The following is a 22,356-nucleotide window of genomic DNA, read 5'->3' on the forward strand; positions in this document are numbered from 1 at the left end:
ACCCCAAAGTCAGAGGACCCAGACTCAAATTCCACCTCTGATGAAAATTACTACCTGTGTGATCTTGGGCAAGTTACTTGTTTCTCTGAGCCTCAGTTTCATCCCCTATAAGAGGGTTGAATGAAACTTAAGTCCTTTCTAGTTCTAACTCTATGATCCTATCAAGTTATTTTTCCCTTCCATCTCCAGTAATCTGGCAAGTGGGCTTTCCCCAGGAATGCTAGAAGGGGCTGAAGTCACTAACAAAACACATAACAAACCAATTACGAGGCAGCATGGTATAATGAATAGAATGCTGGAGTTGGAATCAGAAAAATCTGGGTTGATGTCATGACTATGACAGTTACTAACTCTGATCCTAGGCAAGTCATTTAGGTTGTAAATTCCTTGAAAGCAGACATTATCTTTTGCCTCTTTTTATATCCCTAGCACTTAACACAGTGCCTGGCATATAGTAAGTAAGCACTTAAAAAATGTTTATCAAATGAATGAAAACCTCTGTAAGCTCCAGCTTCTTCATCTACAAGATGAGGGTTGCATTAGATGGCCTTACAGGTCCCTTCCATCTCTACATCTATGATCCCATAAAAATATGAGCTCAACAACTCTTCCTTGTATCAATGGGCACCCTATGCATACTAAATAGCATTAAAAACAACAGGAATTATGCCAGAGCTAAGAAGAGAATACTGAAAGTAAATCTCCAATGAACATTAAGTATCTAATGAATACAAAACACACTATTAATATAAGTTTAAAGACCAATTGGGATTTTAAAAAATTTAGCATGCCTTAGAAGGCAAATAAAAAACAACAAACAGAATCATGGAATATCAAAACTGGAAAAAATTGAGGCCAATCCCCTCAATTTACCCAAAAAAATGAGGCCCCAGAGAAAAAATTATTTGCTTTATGTCAGTTAGTAGAATCAAGCCTCAGGCTAGAGTCCAGGTTTCCTGATTTTTAGCCCATATTCTTTCCATCATACCAGTGCATAAACTAAGTAGAAAATAACATACCACAACATTAATACAGAAATACAAAAGGGCACATTATGGTATTTATGATTATATTTGGAAGTGGGAAGCTTCCTGGAGAAGGGGATTTTTAACAACATCTTAAAAGTGGTGAAGGGCAATGACAAGAAAACATGAAGATAAGTAAAAAAGGCACAGAGGTAGGAATTAGCAGATCTTGTGCTAAGAAGCTGAAGTAGATTAGCTTGAATCAAGTGGACAAGGGGGGATGTTGATCTAGCTGGACCTGTACTTTGCATTCAAAGATTAACCCCCTTTTATCTTACTGCCCAAAAAGAAAAACCAAACCCTATGACTAAGTTGACTAGCCTTTACTATGGTAAATACCTATGTTGTGTCCTTTCTTTTCATTATATCCACTACTTTATGCTCTGGTATGAATTCTCTGGTGTTTTCTCAAGTTTGAGCTCCATCTGAAGGTTTTCCCACATTCATTACATCCATATATTTTCTCCCCAGTATGAATTATTTGATGTTGAATTAGAGTTGAGCTCCGACTAAAAGCTTTTCCACATTCATTGCATTCATATGGTCTCTGTCCTGTATGAACTCTCTGATGTTGAATAAGGCTTGAGCTATGAATGAAAGCCTTCCCGCAGACATCACACTCATGGGGTTTTTCTCCAGTATGAATTCTCTGATGTAAAATAAGATGAGAACTCTGACTAAAGACTTTTCCACATTCAAGACACCCATAGGGTTTCTCTCCAGTATGAATTCTCTGATGTAGAATAAGATGTGAGCTCCAACTGAAGGTTTTCCCACATTCATTACATTCATGAAGCTTCTCTCCACCATGAACTTGATGACGTTTTAAAAAGCCTGAACTGTCTAAGACATTATCATATTCATTATATTGACGAGCTGTCTTCCCAGTGTGAATTCTCAGGTGTTCATTTAAATGTGAACTACGGTTAAATGCTTTCCCACATTTATTGCATCGATAGGGTTTCACTCCAGTATGAATTAATTGATGTTGAAAAAAGTTTGAACTCTGACTGAAGGATTTCTCACATATGTTACATTTATAGGGTTTCTCTCCAGTATGAATTCTTTGATGTTCCCTAAGGTGTGAGCTTCTACTGAAGGCTTTCCCACATACATGACATTTATGAGGTTTCTCACCAGTATGAGTTCTCTGGTGTAGAATAAGGTGTGAACTCTGACTGAAAGCTTTCCCACATTCATTACATTTGTAGGGCTTCTCCCCTGTGTGAACTCTTTGATGTTTAATAAGGGTTGAGCTCCTACTGAAGGCTTTGCCACATTCTCTACATTTATGGGGTTTCTCTCCAGTATGGATTCGTTGATGTAATGTAAGCTGTGAGCTCTGAGTAAAAGCTTTGCCACACTCTTTACATTCATAGGGTTTTTCTCCAGTGTGAATTCTTTGATGTAACATAAGTTGTGAACGCCGACGGAAATCTTTCCCACATTCATTACATTTGTAAGGTTTCTCTCCTGTATGAATTTTTTGATGTTCAATAAGGTGAGAGTTGAGCCCAAAAGCTTTTCCACATTCACTGCATTCAAAAGGCTTCTCTCCAGTATGAATTCTCTGATGGAGAATAAGGTCTGAATTGTATTTGAAGATTTTGCTGCAAGTATCACATTTATGGGACCTTTCTTCTGTAAGCTCTCTCTGCTGTGCAAAAACACTGGAGTTCAGCCTGAAGTTTGTCCTAAATTCATTATATTCTTGTGCCCTCTTTCTTGTGAGTTTTTTTTGGTGAGGGGTGGTCACTTTCCTGAAATCTTTCTCCTGGAAAGGACATTTTCTTAAGCTATCCCCTGAAGAACTTTCCTTCTGTCTCTCCAAACTATCTTCAGAGTCACAGGTTTCTCCAAATGAAAGACCTTGGGAACTTTCCAATGCCTTCCCCTCTGATTCTATTTCTTTGGAAATTTCCTGATTATGAGTGGGTAGCCTTTTCTCAGTCCTGATCTTAGAACCTGAAAAAAAAATAAACAGAAAATGTAAATTTCTCCTATTGTCTGTATAGATATGAAGAAGTACTTGGCACATAGTAGGTTCTTAAGAATCTGTTCCTAAAATAATGAAGAAATAAGATCATAAAATTGAAACTAAAATCTAAGATAACTTTTGAAAACATAAGTTTCTGATAGCTTATAAACAAGGGAGCAAAATGGGAAATTGATATAACGCAGGGAATCTTAACCTGTGGTCCAGATTCCCATACTCCACCCCCTGGAATCCACGGGTAAAATTCAGGAAATCCATAAACTTGCATAGGAAAAAAATTTACATCTTTATTTAAACAAAATTAGCTTCTTTTGATAATCCAATGTACTTTATTATATGCATTTTAAATATTATTCTGAGACAAGTCCATAGCCTTCATTTGACCACTGAAGTTCTCCGTAACACATAAAAGCTTAAGAACCCTAAATACAGTGTAAAGAATACTGAATTTAGAGGCAGAAAGCATTGGTTCAAATTCTGGTGATGCTATTTATTGGCTACATAAACTTTAGTAAGTCACATACTACTCTGTATCTCAGGTTCCTCACCTGAAGTCATTTGTAAGACAAGGGAATCTAACTAGATGATCTCAAAGGTCTCTTCCAGCTTGAGAATTTATACTCTGACCATTTTGATTTCATATGATAGAAGTTCCTTATTTAATGTAACTGTTTAAAAAGTTTTCTTTTTCTAAATACCATTAAGGTCTAGGTCTATATGCAGTAGCTGCCATTTTCCATTTTAAAGCATGTCTTTTAGTAGAAAATAGACTGAATTTGAAAATGGACTTTATGTTCAAGTCTTGGTCCTTCTGCTCACTATGTGACCCTGAGTAAGCGCACTTCTATGGCCCATAGTTTGCTTGCTTATAAAATGAAGGGCTTTGAACTAGATGACCTTTAAGGTTCCTTCCAGTTTTCAATCATACATAAGATATTATAAAAGTGGCCAACAGAGAAGGCAGTTACTAGGAGAGCTAGAAGAGAAAGGAAGTTGTTTTAATTACTAGCATAGGTTGGGTGGGAATGAACAGAAGCTCAAAGGATGTGGAGTTTAGAAGAAAAGAGCTTTCAGAATATATGGAAATGGAGGCAATATTCTACTGTCACTTAAGAGCTTTAGGCTTGTAAGCCTAAGTTTCTCTGGATCAGGTGACTGGCATCAGGTGATCAATGATATATGGCCTTAATACATATGCCAAATTGCTGAGTTTTTTCTCAACAGTGGATGACTGAGACTAAGAACATTTAGTACAGGATTCTGTCAACTGCTTTTTCTATAAAAATATATTTTAAGATATACAAAAGTTTTTGTTGTTGCTCAGTCATTTTTCAGTTGTGTCTTACTCTTTGTGACCCCATTTGGGATTTTCTTGGCAAAGATACTGGAGCAGTTTGCCATTTCCTTCTCCAGCTCTTTTTACAGATGAGGAAACTGAGGCAAACAGGGTTAAGTGACTTGTCCAGGGTTACATAGCTAGTATGTGTCTGAGGTCAGATTTGAACTCAAGAAATGGAGTCTTTCTGATTCTAGGCCTGCCACTCTATCCACTGCACCACCTAGCTGCCCTTACAAAAGCAGCATTAACTATAACTGCAAAGCATAAATAAACATGTAATACAAATCAAACTTAAAAGGATTATCAATACCTCAATACAACTTGAGGACACTTCTTAAATTTAAGTTTAATTTTTAATAATCACTAGCATCTAAATTTGACCTTCCTTCTGTGTCAGCAGATTCTTAATTGTCTCTGGCTTTGAGGTTAAACTCCTCTAAGGTGTTTTTTTCTTGCTGCTAGGCTTAACTGCTATGCATAACTCTATCCTGGCTTGCCCTAGGACTTAACAATCCCAGGACCCTGAAGCTTGAGGAAAACACTCTTTACTTTAAGCTGTATCCAGCTCATAAATGTTATCTATTAAAGAGAAAATAGAGAGAATGTTACCATTTCCCCCCCATCTGCACACTATATCAGGAAAAGGATTTTTTAAAGTTATCTTCCCTGCTCTAGCTAACTTACTGTTAGCTTTAAAAAAAAAAGGCATTTTACATAGAAAACAGATTTATTGACACCTGAATTCTCTGTCAGCAATGTCACTTCCCTTCTCAAAAACCTTCAGTATCGTTCTAGTGCCTATGGGATAAAATACAAACTTCTCAACCTAGCATTTAAGGCTCTCCACAATCTGGCTACATTCCTAGACTTATTTCAATCTACTCCCCCTAAGAGACTCTAGATTCCAACTAACTGGAGGGGCAACCAAGTGATACCATTCCATCCCATCTTATCCAGCAGACTACTCCCTTTATCACCCCATTCAGCTGTCTTCAACCTTTTCTTGTCTACTGGCTACTTCCGTAATGCCTGTAAACATGCCCATATCTCCTCTATCCTTGAAAAACTCTTAGGGGGTCAGAGCCACAATGGTGGAGGAAAGGCAGTGACTCCTCTGAATTCTCCCAAATTCCCCTCCAAGCAACTTTAAATAATGCCTCAAAACAAATTCCAGAGCAGCAGAACCCAGGAAAGGATGGAGTGAAACAGTTTTCCAGCCCAAGACAAAGTACAAGGTTAGCAGAAAAGGTCTGGCAGAAAAGGTCTATCACACCAGGGTGAGAGTGTAGCACAGGCAGTGCAGGCCATACCCTAGCAAACCAGCAGCAGGTCTTGGGGGGGCAGGGAGGGGGTGTGACCAAACCAACAGTGGCAGCTTATGGAGCACTCATTCTAAAAAATGTTAATGGGGTCAGACAACTGGTCAGAAGAAGATTACAAGGGTTCCTCTGCTGGCATTGCGGGCAGGACTCTGCTGCATTGCCCCCATACATGGATCTGGGTCACAGTCCCAGGATGAGAAGGAGCACTAGCATATCACAGCTTGTGGCTGCTGGGGAGTGGAGACCCTGGACACAGCTCCAGTAGTAAACACACCTCTCTTTGGATTATACCATCTTAGAAGAAGCAAAAACTTACAGACATTCAGAACTAGCTCTGCACAAAAAATCTGAAGCTTGGAACAGGTCCCTCTCCATCCCAAGAGCAGAGCCCAACTTTAATATAAAGTTAAAAGTCAAGAAGCAGGCTGGAAAAATGAGCAAACAACAAAAAAAATTCCAGACCACAGAAAGTTACTATAGTAACCAGGAAGACTGAAACTCAGAACAAGGCAACAAAGTCAGAACTGCTGCATCTAAAGCCTCAAAAAAAAAAAAAAGTGAATTGGTCTGAGGCCCAAAAAGAATTCTTGGAAAAAATTCAAAAAGGATTTTAAAACTGAAATAAGAGAAGTAGAGGGAAAATTGGGAAAAGAAATGACAGTGACAGGGAAAAAAAATCAAGAAAAAAAAGAGTCAACAGCTTGGTAAATGAGGCGCGCACTTGTGCCCGCACACATACACATACATACACACACATACACACACACAACCAAATAAGTAATGAAGAAAATAACACCTTAAAAAATAGAACAGGCCAAATCAGGGGTGGGGAACCTGCAGCCTCCAGGCCACATGTGGCCCTCTAGGTCCTTAAGTGTGGCCCTCTGACTGAATCCAAACTTCACAGAACAAATTCCCTTAATAAAAGGATTTGTTCTTGGACAGTCAAAAGGTCACACCCGAGGACCTAGAAGGCCACATGTGGCCTCGAGGCCACAGGTTCCCCACCCCTGGGCCAAATGGTAAAAGAAACACAAAAACCCACTGAAGAGAAGAACTCTTTAAAAAGAAGAATTGGCAAAATGGAAAAAAAGATGTACAAAAATTCACTGAAAAGAACTCCTTAAAAGGCCGAATTGGCCAAATGGAAAGAGAGATAAACAAAAATTCACGGGAGAAAAGAACTCCTTAAAAAGTAGAATTGTCCAAATGAGAAAGAAGGTACAAAAGCTCACTGAAAAAAAATAATTTTTAAAAAAAAGAAAGAAAAGAATTCCTTAAAAATTAGAATTAAACAAGTAGAAACTAGTGATTCCATAAGACATCAAGAAACAATCAAATAAAACCAAAAGAATGAAAAAACAGAAGAAAACATGAAATATTTCATTGTAAAAATAACTGACCTAGAATGGAGATCAAGGAGAGATAAATTAAGAATAATTGGACTACCTGAAAGTCATGATAAAAAAAAAAAGGAGCCTAGACATCATCCAAAAAATTATCAAGGAAAATCACCCTGATATTCTAGAACCAGAGGGTAATATAGAAATCAAAAGAATGCACTCATCACCTCCTGAAAAAGATTCTAAAATGAAAACTCCCAGGAATATTACAGTCAAATTACAGAGTTCCCAGGTCAAGAAGAAAATATTACAAGCAGCCAGAAAGAAACAATTCAAATATCATTCACGAAGGCACAGTCAGAATAACACAAGATTTAGCAGTTTCTACATTAAAGGATAAAAGGACTAGAATATGATGTTCCAGAGGGCAAAAGAGCTAGGATTTCAACTAAGAATCACTTGCCCAGCAAAACTGAGTATAATACTTCAGAGGAAAAAATGTATATTCAATGAAATAGAGGACTTTCAAGCATCCCTGATGAAAAGGCCACAGCTGAATAGAAAATCTGGCCTTCCAAGATTTGAGAGAAGCATAAAAAGGTAAACAGAAAAGATAAATTGTAAAGTATTTAATAAGGTTAAACTGTTTACATTCCTTGAGGGAAGATGATACTTGTAACTCCTAAGACCTTTCTCATTATTAGCACAGGGACCAGGAGTACACATAGACAGAGGACATGGGTGTGAGTAGATTATGATGGAATGATATATAAAAAAATAAAATTAAAGGGTGAGAAAGAGGAATGTACTAGGAGAAGGGGAAAGGAAGAGATAGAACAGGTGCTAAGTTATCTCACATAAAAGAAGAGCAGAAAAAGCTTTTGCAGTGGAGGGGATGGTGGACATGAGGGTGGGAGCAGATGAACCTTACTCTCATCAGAAGTCTCAAAGAAGGAGTAATATACACATATAGCTTGGCCTAGAAATCTATCTTACTCTACAGGAAAGTAGGAGGGGAAGAGGATTAGAGAAGTGTGGGGCTGACAGAAAGGAGGGGGAATCAGGTGAGGCAGTAGTCAGAAGCGAAACACTTTTGAGGATGGACAGGGTGAAAGGAGAGGCAGTATGATAAGGAGGCAGAAACAACATTGCGGAGGAAAATAGTAATCATAACTATGAAAAAATTTTTATAGGAAGTTCTCTGATAAAGGCCTCATTTCTCAAATATATAGAGAACTGAGTCAAATTTATAAAAATAAATGCCATTCCCCAACTGAAAAATGGTCAAAGGATATGAGCAATGTGGTACTATGCCCAAAGAACGATAAAACCATGCATACCCATTGACCAAGCAATACCACTACTAGGCCTGTATCCCAAAAAGATAAAAAACGAAAATGAAAAAGACCTATATGTCCAAAACTTTTATAAATGCTCACGCATTCCATTCTCTATTCCTGGAATACCTGCATTCTGTAGCTCCACCTCTCAGAATTCTTATCTTCCCTTTTAAGACTGTTGCTGGGGGGCGAACCAAGATGGCAGCTGGAAAGCAGGGACTTGCTTAAGCTCCCCCCCAAATCCCTCCAAACACCTCACAAAATAGCAGAGGGAAACAGATCTCCAGCCCAGCAGAGCCTGGATGGTCGCTGGGAAGGGTCTATCATATGGTGCTGAGAGCAGAGGGTAGCCCAGAGTGGGCCCCGCCGGGACAGACCAGACCCTGAGTCAGCCAGCCAGAACAGGCCTTGGAGCCAAGAAATAGTGAGCTGTGGCAGTTACCAGACCTGTCAACCCACAAACGCCAAAGAGCAGGTTAGGGGGAAACTGCAGGATCCAGTCCAGAGTGATCTGGCCACCAGCTCTGGGGGTGGAGGAGGTCGTGCAGCGGTGGCGGTAGCAGGAAGATCCTGAGGCTGCCTCCAGAGCGCCAGTGTAAGCGGCTTCCCAAGTCCCTGGTTCACATGGTAGAAGGAATCTAGCAGCAGATCAGAGTGGGAATGCAAGGAGCACTCTGTTGGCACAAAAGCAGATTCTCTTGCTGTGCCCTGCTTGGATCTGAATCGTGGTCCAGGTTGGCAGTTCTTGGGGGAGGAGCAGTGCTGCTGTGACAGAGCCTGGGGTGACAGTGGAGTAGAAGTGGAGCAGTACTTGGACCCTAAAGCTTGGGACAAAGTACTCTCTACTCTACAAGCAGTCATATCCTGACAAAAAGCTCAAGGGTCAAGTAGTTGGCTGGGAACATGAACAGGCAGCAGAAACGAACTCAGGCTCAAACTCAAACTCTAGATTCCTTTCTGGTGACAAAAAAGATCAAATCATACAGCCAGAAGAAGTCAACAAAGTCAAAGAGCCTACAACAAAAGCCTCTAAGAAAGATCAGAATTAGGCTCAGGCCATGGAAGAGCTCAAAAAGCATTTGGAAAAGCAAGTCAGAGAAGTAGAGGAAAAATTGGGAAGAGAAATGAGAGTGATGCAACAAAACCATTAAAAACAAGTCAAAAACTTGCTAAAGGAGACACCCAAAAAAATACTGAAGAAAATAACACTTTAAAAAATAGACTAACCCAAATGGCAAAAGAGCTCCAAAAAGCCAATGAGAAGAATGCTTTGAAAGGCAGAATTAGCCAAATGGAAAAGGAGGTCCAAAAGACCACTAAAGAAAATACTACCTTAAAAATTAGATTGGAGCAAGTGGAAGCTAGTGACTTTATGAGAAACCAAGATATTATAAAACAGAACCAAAGGAATGAAAAAGTGGAAGACAATGTGAAATATCTCACTGGAAAAAACACTGACCTGGAGAACAGATCCAGGGAGATGATTTAAAAATTACTGGACAACCTGAAAGTCACGATCAAAAAAAGAGCCTAGATATCATCTTTCAAGAAATTATCAAGGAAAACTGCCCTGATATTCTAGAACCAGAGAGTTAAATAGAAATTGAAAGAATCCACCAATCTCCTCTTGAAAAAGATCCCCAAAATAAAACTCCTAGGAATATTGTCGCCAAATTCCAGAGCTCCCAGATCAAGGAGAAAATATCACAAGCAGTCAGAAAGAAACAATTTGAGTATTGTGGAAACACAATCAGAATAACACAAGATCTGGCAGCTTCTACACTAAGGGATTGAAGGGCTTGGAATATGATATTCCAGAGGTCAAAGGAGCTAGGATTAAAACCAAAAATCACCTACCCAGCAAAACTGAGTATAATGCTCCAGGGCAAAATGTGGATATGCAATAAAATAGAGGACTTTCAAGCTTTCTCAGTGAAAAGACCAGAGCTGAATAGAAAATTTGACTTTTAAACACAAGAATCAAGAGAAGCATGATAAACTAGAAAGGGAATTCATAAGGGACTTACTAAAGTTGAACTGTTTTGTTTACATTCTTACATGGAAAGATGATGTGTGTAATCCAGGAGACCTTTCTCAGTATTAGGGGAGTTGAAGGGAATATAGACAGAGGGCACAGGATGAGTTCAATATGAAGGGATGATATCTAAAAAATGAAATAAATTCAAGGGGTGAGAGAGGAATATATTGAGAGCGGGAGAAAGGGAGAGATGGAATGGGGTAATTTATCTCACATAAAAGTGGCAAGAAAAAGCAGTTCTGCTGGGAGGGAAGAGGGGGAAGGTGAGGGGGAATGAGCAAATCCTACTCTTATCTGATTCAACTTGAGGAGGGAATAACATACACACTCAACTGGGTATCTTACCCCACAGGAAAGGGGAAGGGGATAAAAAAGGGGGGATGATAGAAGGCAGGGCAGATAGGAGGAGGTGGTAATCAAAAGCAAACACATTTGAAAAGGGACAGAGTCAAGGGAGAAAACTGAATAAAGGGGGACAGGATAGGATGGAAGGAAATATAGTTTGCCTTTCACAACAAGAGCATTATGGAAGTGTTTTGCATAATGATACATGTGTGATCTATGTTGAATTGCTTGCCTTCCTAGGGAGGGTGGGTGGGAATGGAAGTGGGGAGAGAATTTGGAACTCAAAGTTTTAAAACCAGATGCTTAAAAAATTTTTTTTTTAATTTTTTTTTGTGCATGCAGCTGGGAAAAAAGATATATAGGGAATGGGGCATAAAAATCTATCCTGCCCTACAAGAAAGTAAAGGGAAAGGGGATGGGGAGGGGGGAATGGGGCAAAAGAGGGGAGGGCTGGCAGGGGAACGAGGCAATCAGAATATATGCCATCTTGGAATGGGAGGTAGAGTAGAAATGGGGAGAAAATTTCTAACTCAAAATCTTGTGGAAATCAATGTTGAAAACTAAAATATTAGTCTCTCCCACTTCAGTCTTCCTTATACTATACATATTTATATACATTTTGTATCTGTCCCTCAGCAGAATGTAAGCATGTTGAAGGCAGTGACCAATTCATCAGGCACAATGCCTGACATGTAAAAAATGCTTAATGAATTTGTCAAGATACTGTTAGGATACTGTTCTCCAGAGCTAAGGCCCAGCAAGCAAGTTATGCTCTGAGCTTGGCATAACAACCCTTTGAGTTCACCTTCTGGATGAATTTTGGGACAATTAAATCACAGAACTGATTATCCCTGAGCTTGGGCAAGCACCAACAGGCCCAGATACGAAGCCCTGCTATGAGCAACTTTTCGTCACTAGACAACCCTGCCTCACTATTGCTAGTATGCCCCACTACTGTTGCTACACTATACCGTCAAGGTGCAGCCCCACTGCCTCGGGTCCTCCACTGAGGGGTGGCGCACCCTGGCACATGTGTCTAGTTTCCCTCCTTGCTTGCAAGCCATTTCCCTCACTATAGAAAATAAACTTCTGTCTTAGTCTCTGCACAGTTGTTCTTGCCTGCTGTCTGTCTGGCTCCAGCCTTTGAAGGTAAAAGGCTCAGTCCAGTTGACAAATCTCTGTTGAACTAAACTGAACCTAATTCTGCTTCTGTTATAGCCTGTCTCTTTTTTTAAAGGGACTAACACTTTTTTCTCTTTTCTGAACATTTTAAGCAGATACTTATAACAGCTGTTCAGTCCGACTCTTCATAACCACATTTGGGGTTTTCCTGGCAGAGACACTGGCATGATTTGCCATTTCCTTATCCAGCTCATTTCACAGATGAGGAAACTGAGGCAGTGTTAAGAGACTTGCCCAGGGTCACACAGCTAATAAGCGTCTGAGGCCACATTTGAACTCAAGTCTTCCTGACTCTAGGCCTGGCTCTTTATCCACTGCACCACCTAGCTACCCCTAGTTAGAACAGCATACTTCTATAAACAAAATCCTATATGGTTTTCTTCAGAAGTAGCATGGAGAAGGAGGGGAGTCCTCTTGATTCTTCCTCTGTAACATCTCTGAAATCCACCCAATACCATCTGCTTCACTTCCAATACCATCACACTCATCAGGAATACTGCAAAAGCTTCCTAAAATACATCCCCATTTCTAGGCTCTTCTCCTCCAATCCATCCTATCCACAGCTGCTGGACCAGGCTTCCTAAAGCACAGTTCCGTTAAAGTACTTTGATACCTGAGTACAAAAAGACTTTCCCAGCAGAGGTCGAGCTTAAGCTGGTCTTGCCAAACTATAAAAGATTCAAGCTAAAGCCTGTCAATGACCTTAGACGAACACTATTAAATATAAGGGGGCTCAGCTCCAGATGTTGAGCTGATGTGGTTAGCCAGAGCTACTAATCAATATTACCTACTAAACTGTGGAGGAGTTGTGATCTGCATTGGTGGAAGCATTCAGAGCAATGAAGTCACTGATTTTTTTTTAAATGTTTTCTTTTTATTTAATATAGTTACTTTTCAGCATTGATTTTCACAAGAGTTTGAATTACAAATTTTCTCCCCATTTCTACCCTCCCCCCCACTCCAAGATGGCATATATTCTGGTTGCCCTGTTCCCCTGTCAGCCCTCCCTTCTGTCACCCCACTCCCCTCCCATCCCCTTTTCCCTTCCTTTCTTGTAGGGCAAGATAAATTTCTATGTCCCATTGCCTGTGTATCTTATTTTCTAGTTGCATGCAAAAACTTTTTTTTTGTTTTTGAACATCTGTTTTTAAAACTTTGACTTCCAAATTCTCTCCCCTCTTCCCTTCCCACCCACCCTCCCTAAGAAGTCAAGCAATTCAACATAGGCCACATGCGTATCATTATGTATAACTCTTCCACAACACTCATGTTGTAAAAGACTAACTATACTTTGCTCCTTCCTAACCCATCCCCCTTTATTGAATTTTCTCCCTTGACCCTGTCCCTTTTCAAAAGTATTTTTTGATTACCTCCACTCCTATCTGCCCTCCCTTCTATCATCCCCCCCATTTTTTATCTTCTTCCTCCTTCTTTCCTGTGGGATAAGATACCCAATTGAGTATGTATGGTATTCCCTCCCCAGGTCAAATCTGATGAGAGCAAGATTCACTCATTCCCCCTCACCTGCCTTCTCTTCTCTTCCTACAGAACTGCTTTTTCTTGCCACTTTTATGCAAGATAATTTACCCCATTCTATCTCTTCTTATATCCCTCTCTCAATATATTCCTCTCTCATCCCTTAATTTGATTTTCTTTTAGATATCTTCCCTTCATCTTCAACTCACCCTGTGCCCTCCCTCTCTCTCTCTCTCTATATATATACATATATACATACATACACACATATAAACATATACATACACACACACACACACATATATATATATGCATATTTCCTTCAGCTACTCTAATACTGAGGTCTCATGAATCACACATCATCTTTCCATGTAGGGATGTGAACAAAACAGTTCAACTTTAGTAAGTCCCTTGCAATTTCTTTTTCTTGTTCTTTTTCTTGATTACCTTTTCATGGTTCTCTCGATTCTTGTGTTTGAAAGTCAAATTTTCTATTCAGCTCTGGTCTTTTCACTGAGTGTTTTAACAATCTGGCTAGAAGCTTCTGTGGGGGTATAAGATCCACCCACAGCCAGCACCCAGAAAGCTGCCAACAGCACAGGTTCTTCTGATCTGCTTAATTAAGGAAAGCAAGGTGAAGGGGTTGCCAAGCTTACTTTTAATTCAGCATTCAAATATCATTCAGTTAGTTCAGGGGAAAAAGGCAGCACCCTAAACTTCAAAACAAAATGCAAACAAATTACAAACATCAACAGACTCTGTCTGATTCAAATCCCAACACAGTTACCAGAGTTCAACAAAGTTTTAGCATCCGGGTTTACAAGCTGGAGGGCTCCTTAGCTAGAGCTGCCCAGAGTCTCCTCAACAAACACCATCTCCAGAGCCCCGCACAAATGGCTCTGTCCTCCCTTCTTATATGGCTTCAGACATCATCAAACATCATCTGAATCACCAGAGCTCAGGCTCTGGTGACTGGTTCTTGAGTTGGCCCCTCCCCTTAGAACCCTGGGAGGTTCACATCCACACGGATTATGTTAACACCTAATGGGGTTTGGGCCTGGGGCTTAGCACTTAGTAAAGCTCACTTAGATAAACTGAGTCACTCAAAGGAAACAAAGGCCATTCTAGTTACACTGAGAAAACTTGAAAATCCTCTATTTTATTGAAAATCCATAGTTTGCCTTGGAGCATGATACTCAGTTTTGCTGGGTAGGCGATTCTAGCTCCATTGACCTCCGGAATATTGTATTCCAAGCCCTTCGATCTCTTAATGTAGAAGCTGCTAGATCTTGGATTATTCTGATTGGGTTTCCACAATACTCAAATTGTTTCTTTCTGGCTGCTTGCAGTATTTTCTCCTTGACCTGGGAGTTCTGGAATTTGGCAACAATATTCCTAGGAGATTTCTTTTTGGGATCTATTTGAGGAGGCAATCGGTGGATTCTTTCAATTTCTATTTTGCCCTGTGGCTCTAGAATATCAGGGCAGTTCTCCTTGATAATTTCTTGAAAGATGATATCTAGGCTTTTTTTTTGTCATGGCTTTCAGGTAGTCCAGTAATTTTTAAATTATCTCTCCTGGGTCTATTTTCCAGGTCAGTGGTTTTTCCAATGAGATATTTCACACTGTCTTCCACTTTTTCATTCCTTTGGCTCTGTTTTATAAAATCTTGATTTCTCATAAAGTCACTAGCTTCCACTTGCTCCAATCTCATTTTTAAGGTAGTATTTTCTTCAGTGGTCTTTTGGACCTCCTTTTCCATCTGGCTAATATTGCCTTTCAAAGCATTCTTCTCCTCATTGGCTTTTTGGAGCTCTTTTGCCATTTGAGTTAGTCTGTTTTTTAAAAAAGTGTTGTTTTCTTCAGTATATTTTTCAGTATTTTTTTGGGTCTCCTTTAGCACATCATTGACTTGTTTTTCATGGTTTTCTTGCATCCTTCTCATTTCTCTTCCCAATTTTTCCTCTACTTCTCTAACTTGCTTTTCCAAATCCTTTTTGAGTTCTTCCACAGCCTGAAACCAGTTCATGTATTTTCTTGGAGGCTTTTGGTGTAGGCTCTTTGACTTTGTTGACTTCTTCTGGCTGTAAGTTTTGGTCTTCTTTGTCACCAAAGAAAGATTCCAAAGTCTGAGACTGAATCTGGGTGCGTTTTCGCTGCCTGGACATTTTCCCAACCAACTTACTTGACCCTTGAGTTTTTCAGCAGGGTACGACTGCTTGTAGAATGAAGAGACCTATGTTCCAAGCTTGGGGGGATGCACCAGCTCTGCCACACCAGCACTCCTCCTTCCCCAAGAACCCCCAACCCGGACTGGACTTAGATCTTCAGCAGGCTCTGCACTCCTGCTCTGATCAGCCACTTAATTCCTCCCACCAGGTGGGCCTGGGGCCAGAAGCAACTGCAGCTGTAGTTCTGTAGCTGCCCCACCTCCGCTGCCGTGGGGCAATGGCCAAACCACCAACGCCTTTTTTCACTCTGTCCCCAACAGCTTTTCCCACTATCCTTCTCTGCGGTTTTTGGTGTCTGTGGGTTGAAAAGTCTGGTAACTGCTGCAGCTCACTGATTCAGGGCGCTAGGGCACGCTCCGCCCGGCTCCTGGTCTGGGTGGTCTGTGCCGCCCACGCTGGCCTCTGCTCCACTCCCCTCCGCTCCCAGCTCCATGCGCGAAAGACCTCACCCAGCAATCATCCAGGCTGTCCTGGGCTGGAGCCCTGCTTCCCTCCGCTATTTTGTGGGTTCTGCAGTTCTAGAATTGGTTCAGAGCCATTTTTTATAGGTCTTTCGAGGGACGTGGCGGGGAGCTCATGCTAGTCCCTGCTTTCCAGCTGCCATCTTGGCTCCACTCCCCCAGGAAGTCACTGATCTTTTGAAGTACTGTTGCTTGGTGATTTCATCAGTTTACATGGAATCAACCTTCATCTCTGTGCAGATGATTCTCAAATCCACGTAGCCAGCCCTAACCTCTTTGCTGATCTCCAAGTCTCAAATCTCTCACAACCTACATCTTGGTGAATTCAACATGTCCAAAACTGAACTCATTTGCTGTCCTGCCCAAATCTCCCTACTTTTAAACTTCCCTAATACCGTTAAGGACACTACCATCCTCTCAGTCTCCCAGGATAGCAAATCAACTCCCCACTCTCACCACCCCTCGTCACCCAATCTGTTTCTACCTTCATTATACTTCTAGTACACACTCCTATCACTTTTCTGATACTGCAACCACCCAGGTGCCTGCCCTCATTACCTCACACTTAAACTTTTACAATTGCCAGCAGGGTGTTGTAGTGAATAGAGAACACTGAACCTGAAGTGAGGAAGATGTGTGTTCAAATCCAGCTTCAGACACTTACTAGCTGTGTGACCCTGGGCAAGTCACTTAACCTTTATCTTCCTTAGCCCCTTATTTCTAAAATAGAGTTAATAACCAACCTTGAAGGGATGTTTTGTGAGGCTCAAACGAGATAATACTTTTAAAGGATTTTGAAACTCTTAAAGCACTATATAAATGCTAACTATTCGAGCCTTCCGGTTGTTCTCCCTGCCTCAAATCTCTTCCCACTCAGCTGCTAAAATGCTCTTCCTAAAGTAAAGGTCTAACTGTGGCAATTCCCTATTCGATAAACTCTAATGGCTCCCTATCACCTCCAGGATCAAATATAAGCTCTTTTGCTTTGAACCCAAAGGTCCTGAAGTATTAATAGTAAGAATACATCTTGCTTCCTACTTCTACTTCCAGGCTCTCCCTTTACCTTGATTATTTTGAAATCCTATCAATCAAACTTTTGCACCCACTCTAAATCATAGTAAGCTGCAGTATATTGCATATACTTCATTTCTCAAGGAGTTCAACACCTGACCCCATCTTCCTCTCCTCTCCATCTCCTGCCCTAATATGAGGGAACTTCAATTTCACTCTGAAGCTGCTTCGAGCTCCCTAGCCTCTTAGTTCTTCAGCCTCCTCGGATTCTATGGCCTGCTGTTTCACTCCATCTCAACTACATGTTGGGGTAGTCACACACTGAATCATACCAATTCCACTTCCTCAATTAGAAACTCCGACATTACTCTCTTTGACCATAACTTCTTTTACTTCATCTCTCCCTATGCTTCACCCCTCCTGAACCTATTCCCCCATTCATACTTTCCCCAGGCAGATACTCCTGCTCTAACTTTATTTTCCTCCCTTTCCAACTTCAACCCTATTGTTAGACATTTCAGCACTACACTGTCCTGTTTTCAAATCCCTCAACCTCTTGTCCTATCACCTATCTTCTCTTGCCAGATTTCAGTCCTACATTACTCCCTCCACCTGCCTTTTCCAATCCACTCATGGACTGCTGAACAGAGCTAAAGGAAGCTCACTGATGGTACTGGAGGTATATGCCAACTGGAGGTACATTATCAATTCATACTATCCAAGCTCAACTGGGCCCCTGTCATAGCAAGGCAGTCCTTTTATTCCTCCCTAATTTTATTCCCTACTGCCCACAGAAGCTGTTCCAAGCTTTCTTCACTCCTCATGCTTCCCACATCTCTGCCTCTCCCCGCTTCTCTCAGCTGAGTACACTAGCTCTTTCCTTACTAAAAAAATTGAGGGTGTTCTACATAAGCTTCCTCTTCTCCCATTCTCATCTCAAAAGCCCCCTGACTTCATCCCCTACTCTCTCCTTTCCACCAGGTTCTGACAAAGATAAGGGTCTTCGCCTTGGCAAGGTCAACCCCTCTACAAGTGCCTTTATCCCAGTACCTTCTGTCTTCTTGAGGAGACTGCAACCTCAATCACTCCCTCTCTCTGGAATCTTCAACCCCTCTCCATTGACTGGTTCCTTCCCTATTTCCTTTAAGGAGCCTAAGTGCCCCCTTATTATTAAAAAAATTGTCACTTAACACTACCATTCCCTCAAGCTATCATCTTTTTCTCAATCCAATTCCTTGAAAAAGATATACAGATATATCTATACTTGCTCCATTTCCTTTCTGGCTTCTGACCTCATCACTTAACCAAAACTGCTCCAAAGTTGCAAAAATCTCTTTAATTGACAAATCTGATGTTTTTTTCTTAATCCTAAACCTTCTCAACCTTTCTGCAGCATTTAACACAGTTGATCAACCTCTCCTCCAGGACCTCTCTCCTTTCTGGATCTTAGTAACATGACTCTTGACTGATTCTCCTATTGATCTGACCAGTCCTTCTCCATCTCCTTTGCTGGCTCATCATTCAGATCTGTGGAAATTCCCCAAAGATCTGTCCCTAGACCCTCATCTTTTCTCTCTAGGATAAACTACGAACTCCTGTCTGCCTTTTAAAGTACTTCACATCCTGGCCCCAACCTATCTTTCCAGCCTTACTGGACATCACTCCCCCTCACAAGTTATGATACTGCCAAACTAGTCTTCTCTCTGTTCCTTATAGGGCACACTCCACATCCTTTCTCCAAGTCTTTGCATTAGCTGCCCAAAAGCCTGGAAAGCATTCCCACCTCACCTAATCCCTCCCTTCCTTCAAGATGCAGACCAAACACCGACCTCTAGAGGAAGTCTTTCCTTATCCCTTCAAATACCAGCACCTTCTTTCCCAAACGTCCTTAGACTTAACCACTCCGTATTTAATCACACTTATTCTCTTCCTATTTGTTGTGTGTGTGCTTCTCTTCTTACTCAATAAAATATCAGCCCCCTGTAGGAAGTGATGGTTTGATTCTTTGCACTTGTGCCCCAGCACCCAGCATAATGCCTCAAACAGAGCAGGCACTTAAAGGATATTTGTGATTTGTTGACTGATTGTGGGCAAGTCATTTCCCTACTCTGAGTTTCGGCTTTCTCATCTATAACATGGGGAAAGTAATACTTGTACAACCCAATCTCACAGGGCTATTATAAGGAAAGCCCTTTGTAAACCTGCCCACACTATATAAATATGACTCTCCTCTCCCCATCTGTGCCTGACAACAACTTACTTATCCTCCGAGGCCCAGGTAAAATGTCGCCTCCTCCATGAAGCTGTCCAGATAGCCCCAGTAAGAAGCCATCTTTCCCTTATTTAATTTCATAGCACTCTCTGATGCACCTGGACAATTCTAATTTCTGTTGTAATGATTGGTCCCTTTGCCTTGTCTCCCTCGCTACGTTGCAAACTCTTTAAAGGAAGGAACCATCTTACTTACCTTTTTGTTTGCTTCCAGGGCCCAGCATAAAAATCTTCAGTAGCTTCCCGCTGCCTACAAAAAAGTTCAAATGTCTTTGTCCAGTATTCAAGGTCCCCCACAAGCCAAAGCCACCCTCTCTCCCTAGTTTCTTCAACAAACCCTCATATGACATGAGCACAGGTAATGTGTAAAATGGAATTGGAATAAAAAAAACCTGGGCTTAGATCTGGTTCTGCTACTTATTAGCTTTATGGCCTTGGAAACTGGCCTCAGTTTCCTTGAGCTTGAAATAAATAATCACTAAGGTCTAAATCCTACAATCTATTTCAGCTAAGATCCAAGGACTCATTCAGAGCTCAAAATTTTGGTCTATTGTTCATAAGATCAGATATTACATAGTCCTTTCCCCTTCTTCCTCCCTCTCCCTACTTCCCCAACATGAATCTTTAGCCTAGATTTTGTACAGCTACTCCTCTGGACCCAAGTGAAGGACTGCATAATGGAATGGGAAGACTATAATGTAAACACTAGCTCTGTAGTGAGAGGACCTTGGTTCCAATACTGGTTCTTCTACTTCCCAGCTGCATGAGCTTACTGCAAGTTACTTCATCCATATACCCCAATTTTCTCATCATAAAATAAGGATTCAGACTAGATGACCCCCAAGGTCTTTTCAGCTCAGCCAAGTCCTTCAGAAGCCTCACAGCTATTAATAAAGTACGTGAAGCCAAGAGCCCCAGGAGAGCAGATTCCAGAGAGTTCTTACCCAGGGAGACCATGTTCCCATAATTCTCCAGCATCATGTCCCTGTAGAACAGGACGTCAGGTTACTCCAACCTGAACCATACAGCCACAGCGTTGGACATCGATGACTCCTAACACATGTTCGAGGGGGATACAGAAGGAAGAGAAGAAGAGAAAACAAAGGGAAGGGGATGGAAATATAAAGGACTCTGAACATTTATGTCCTTGCAGAGACAAGGGAACTGGCTAAGGTCAGTATTCTGTACCTTGGATCTGATTCCCAGTTATCCTGCCATAGAGATGAGAGCCATTGGGACCCCAGCAAAACCTATCAAAGAATCAATAATGGAAGCACAATTAGAAGCCAGGTCCTAACTCCTAGTCCCAGGATTTTTCCCTAATTCCTTACTAATTTTATTTATTTAATTTTATTTGAAATAGAACCAAATTCTAACAAACCTAGGAAACTGAGGTCAGAGGTGATCCAAAAGACCTAAATTCTAGGGGTTTAGAGTGGTACAACAGAAAACACCCAGAATCAGGACACCTACATTCTATTCTCAGCTCGGCCAATGACTTGAGGTGTGACCCTGGGCATGCCACTTCCCTTTGATGTCTTTCCGTTTCCAAAAAGTAGGCTGAAATCCCTACCTACTTTTCAGCATTGTGAAGAAAGCATTAAAGAAAGATGTTATATTATCATTATTATATATCTGACATTCATTCAACAAACATTTGAGTACCTGGTATGTGTAAGGGGTGGTAGAAAGAATACCAGACAAGGACTACATATATACTGGAGAACCTTGGTGACTGTGGACAAGTCACTCATCTCTATGGGCTGCCACTTCTAAAAGGAGAGGGGAGAATGATCTCTAAGATCCCTTTCAGTTCTAAATCCAGCAATGAATTTTTGCTTTGTCTACAACTAGGATATCAGTGATACAAACCATGTGTAACTTATGGTTTTAGTGATTTGCTTGGGCACTGAGGCACCAGGTTCATTAAATTCCTTACCGGAATCATTTTATTTGACCTTCACAACCCTGGAGGTAAGCATCATCTTCATTTTACAGATGAGGAAAATGAGCTCTTTAAGACTGCCTCCAACCTCCCTTGCCAGACTCCTTTCATATTCCTCCTCTACCTGTATTCCAACCACACTGGTGTCTATGTACTATTCCCTAACTCAACAGTCTATCTCCTACTTCTGCACAAGCTGTCCCCAGCCCCATTGCTGGAATGTTTCTCTCACCTGTGTCTCTTAAAATCCCTAATTAGGTTCCCTCAGGCTCAAATTAGATGTCACCTCCAAGTGGAATCTTTTCCTGATTCTGGTCGTTGTTAGTATTCTATCTCTTCTCAAATTATCTATTATTTATCTGTTTACATATTTCCTCTTCCCCAATACAGGGTGTTCCTAAAATCTGGACACATTAGGCAAAAATGCCTATTTTTCAAGAAATGAAATAAATGAAATTTTCAACATTTTATTTAATTGGAATATTAACAAATGGCATCTTCAATATGATTTCCATCATTTGTGATGCAAAGGTTGATGCACTTTGCAAGATTCACGTGAACTGGATGCAATAACTCCACATTTCCTATGCGCCCAGACTTAAGGGACACCCTGTAGAATGCAAGCTCCTTAAGGTTTGTGATTTTTAAAATTCTGTTTCTGTAAAATCTCGTACATAATCTTGTACAAATAAACTCTAAATGCTTGTTAAGTTGAATTTAAATGACTGCCCATGGTCATACAGCAAATTAAATGTTGGGAGGCAAAATTACAATTCAAATCCCTCCCCACTCCAAGTCCTAAAAACTTTCCCCACCTTGGGACTGCAAACTTCCAGACGGCAGGATTTATCTTGCATACCAAGCAAATCACCGGGCCTAGTTAGTGGGAATAAATGAATGAAACTTGCGGCCTCTTTCACATGAGTATCACCCCCAGGCGGCCCGCTTGGGTGCCTAAAGGCCCTCAGACCTCAAAAGCCCCCCTAAAGTAACAAGCGCACGAGGCTGGTCTGCCACAGAAAGGTAATCTA

At 41.0% G+C, this 22,356-nt stretch overlaps 1 protein-coding gene across 1 annotated transcript; it reads right to left on the bottom strand.

The window, feature by feature from the left end:
• Positions 1–860: 860 nt before the first annotated feature.
• LOC118831357 (zinc finger protein 2-like) lies at positions 861–22,156 on the bottom strand. The gene is made up of 4 exons (XM_036738711.1): positions 22,141–22,156; positions 20,569–20,630; positions 19,577–19,630; positions 861–2,990 (listed from the first exon to the last, which is right to left on the bottom strand). Exons 3-4 carry the CDS (start codon positions 19,602–19,604, stop codon positions 1,402–1,404), a joined length of 1,617 nt encoding a protein of 538 aa, XP_036594606.1. The 5' UTR covers positions 19,605–19,630; positions 20,569–20,630; positions 22,141–22,156; the 3' UTR covers positions 861–1,401.
• Positions 22,157–22,356: the final 200 nt, after the last annotated feature.

The sequence above is a fragment of the Trichosurus vulpecula genome, chromosome 1 (genome assembly GCF_011100635.1).
Source record: "Trichosurus vulpecula isolate mTriVul1 chromosome 1, mTriVul1.pri, whole genome shotgun sequence".
NCBI lineage: Eukaryota > Metazoa > Chordata > Mammalia > Diprotodontia > Phalangeridae > Trichosurus > Trichosurus vulpecula.

Excerpts from the sequence above, each read along its gene's own strand:
- LOC118831357 (XM_036738711.1), bottom strand. The coding sequence starts at position 19,604 with ATGCTGGGCCCTGGAAGCAAACAAAAAG. Across the intron at positions 2,991-19,576 it reads CCCTGGAAGCAAACAAAAAG|GTTCTAAGATCAGGACTGAG; the intron begins GTAAGTAAGATG and ends TTTTTTTTTCAG.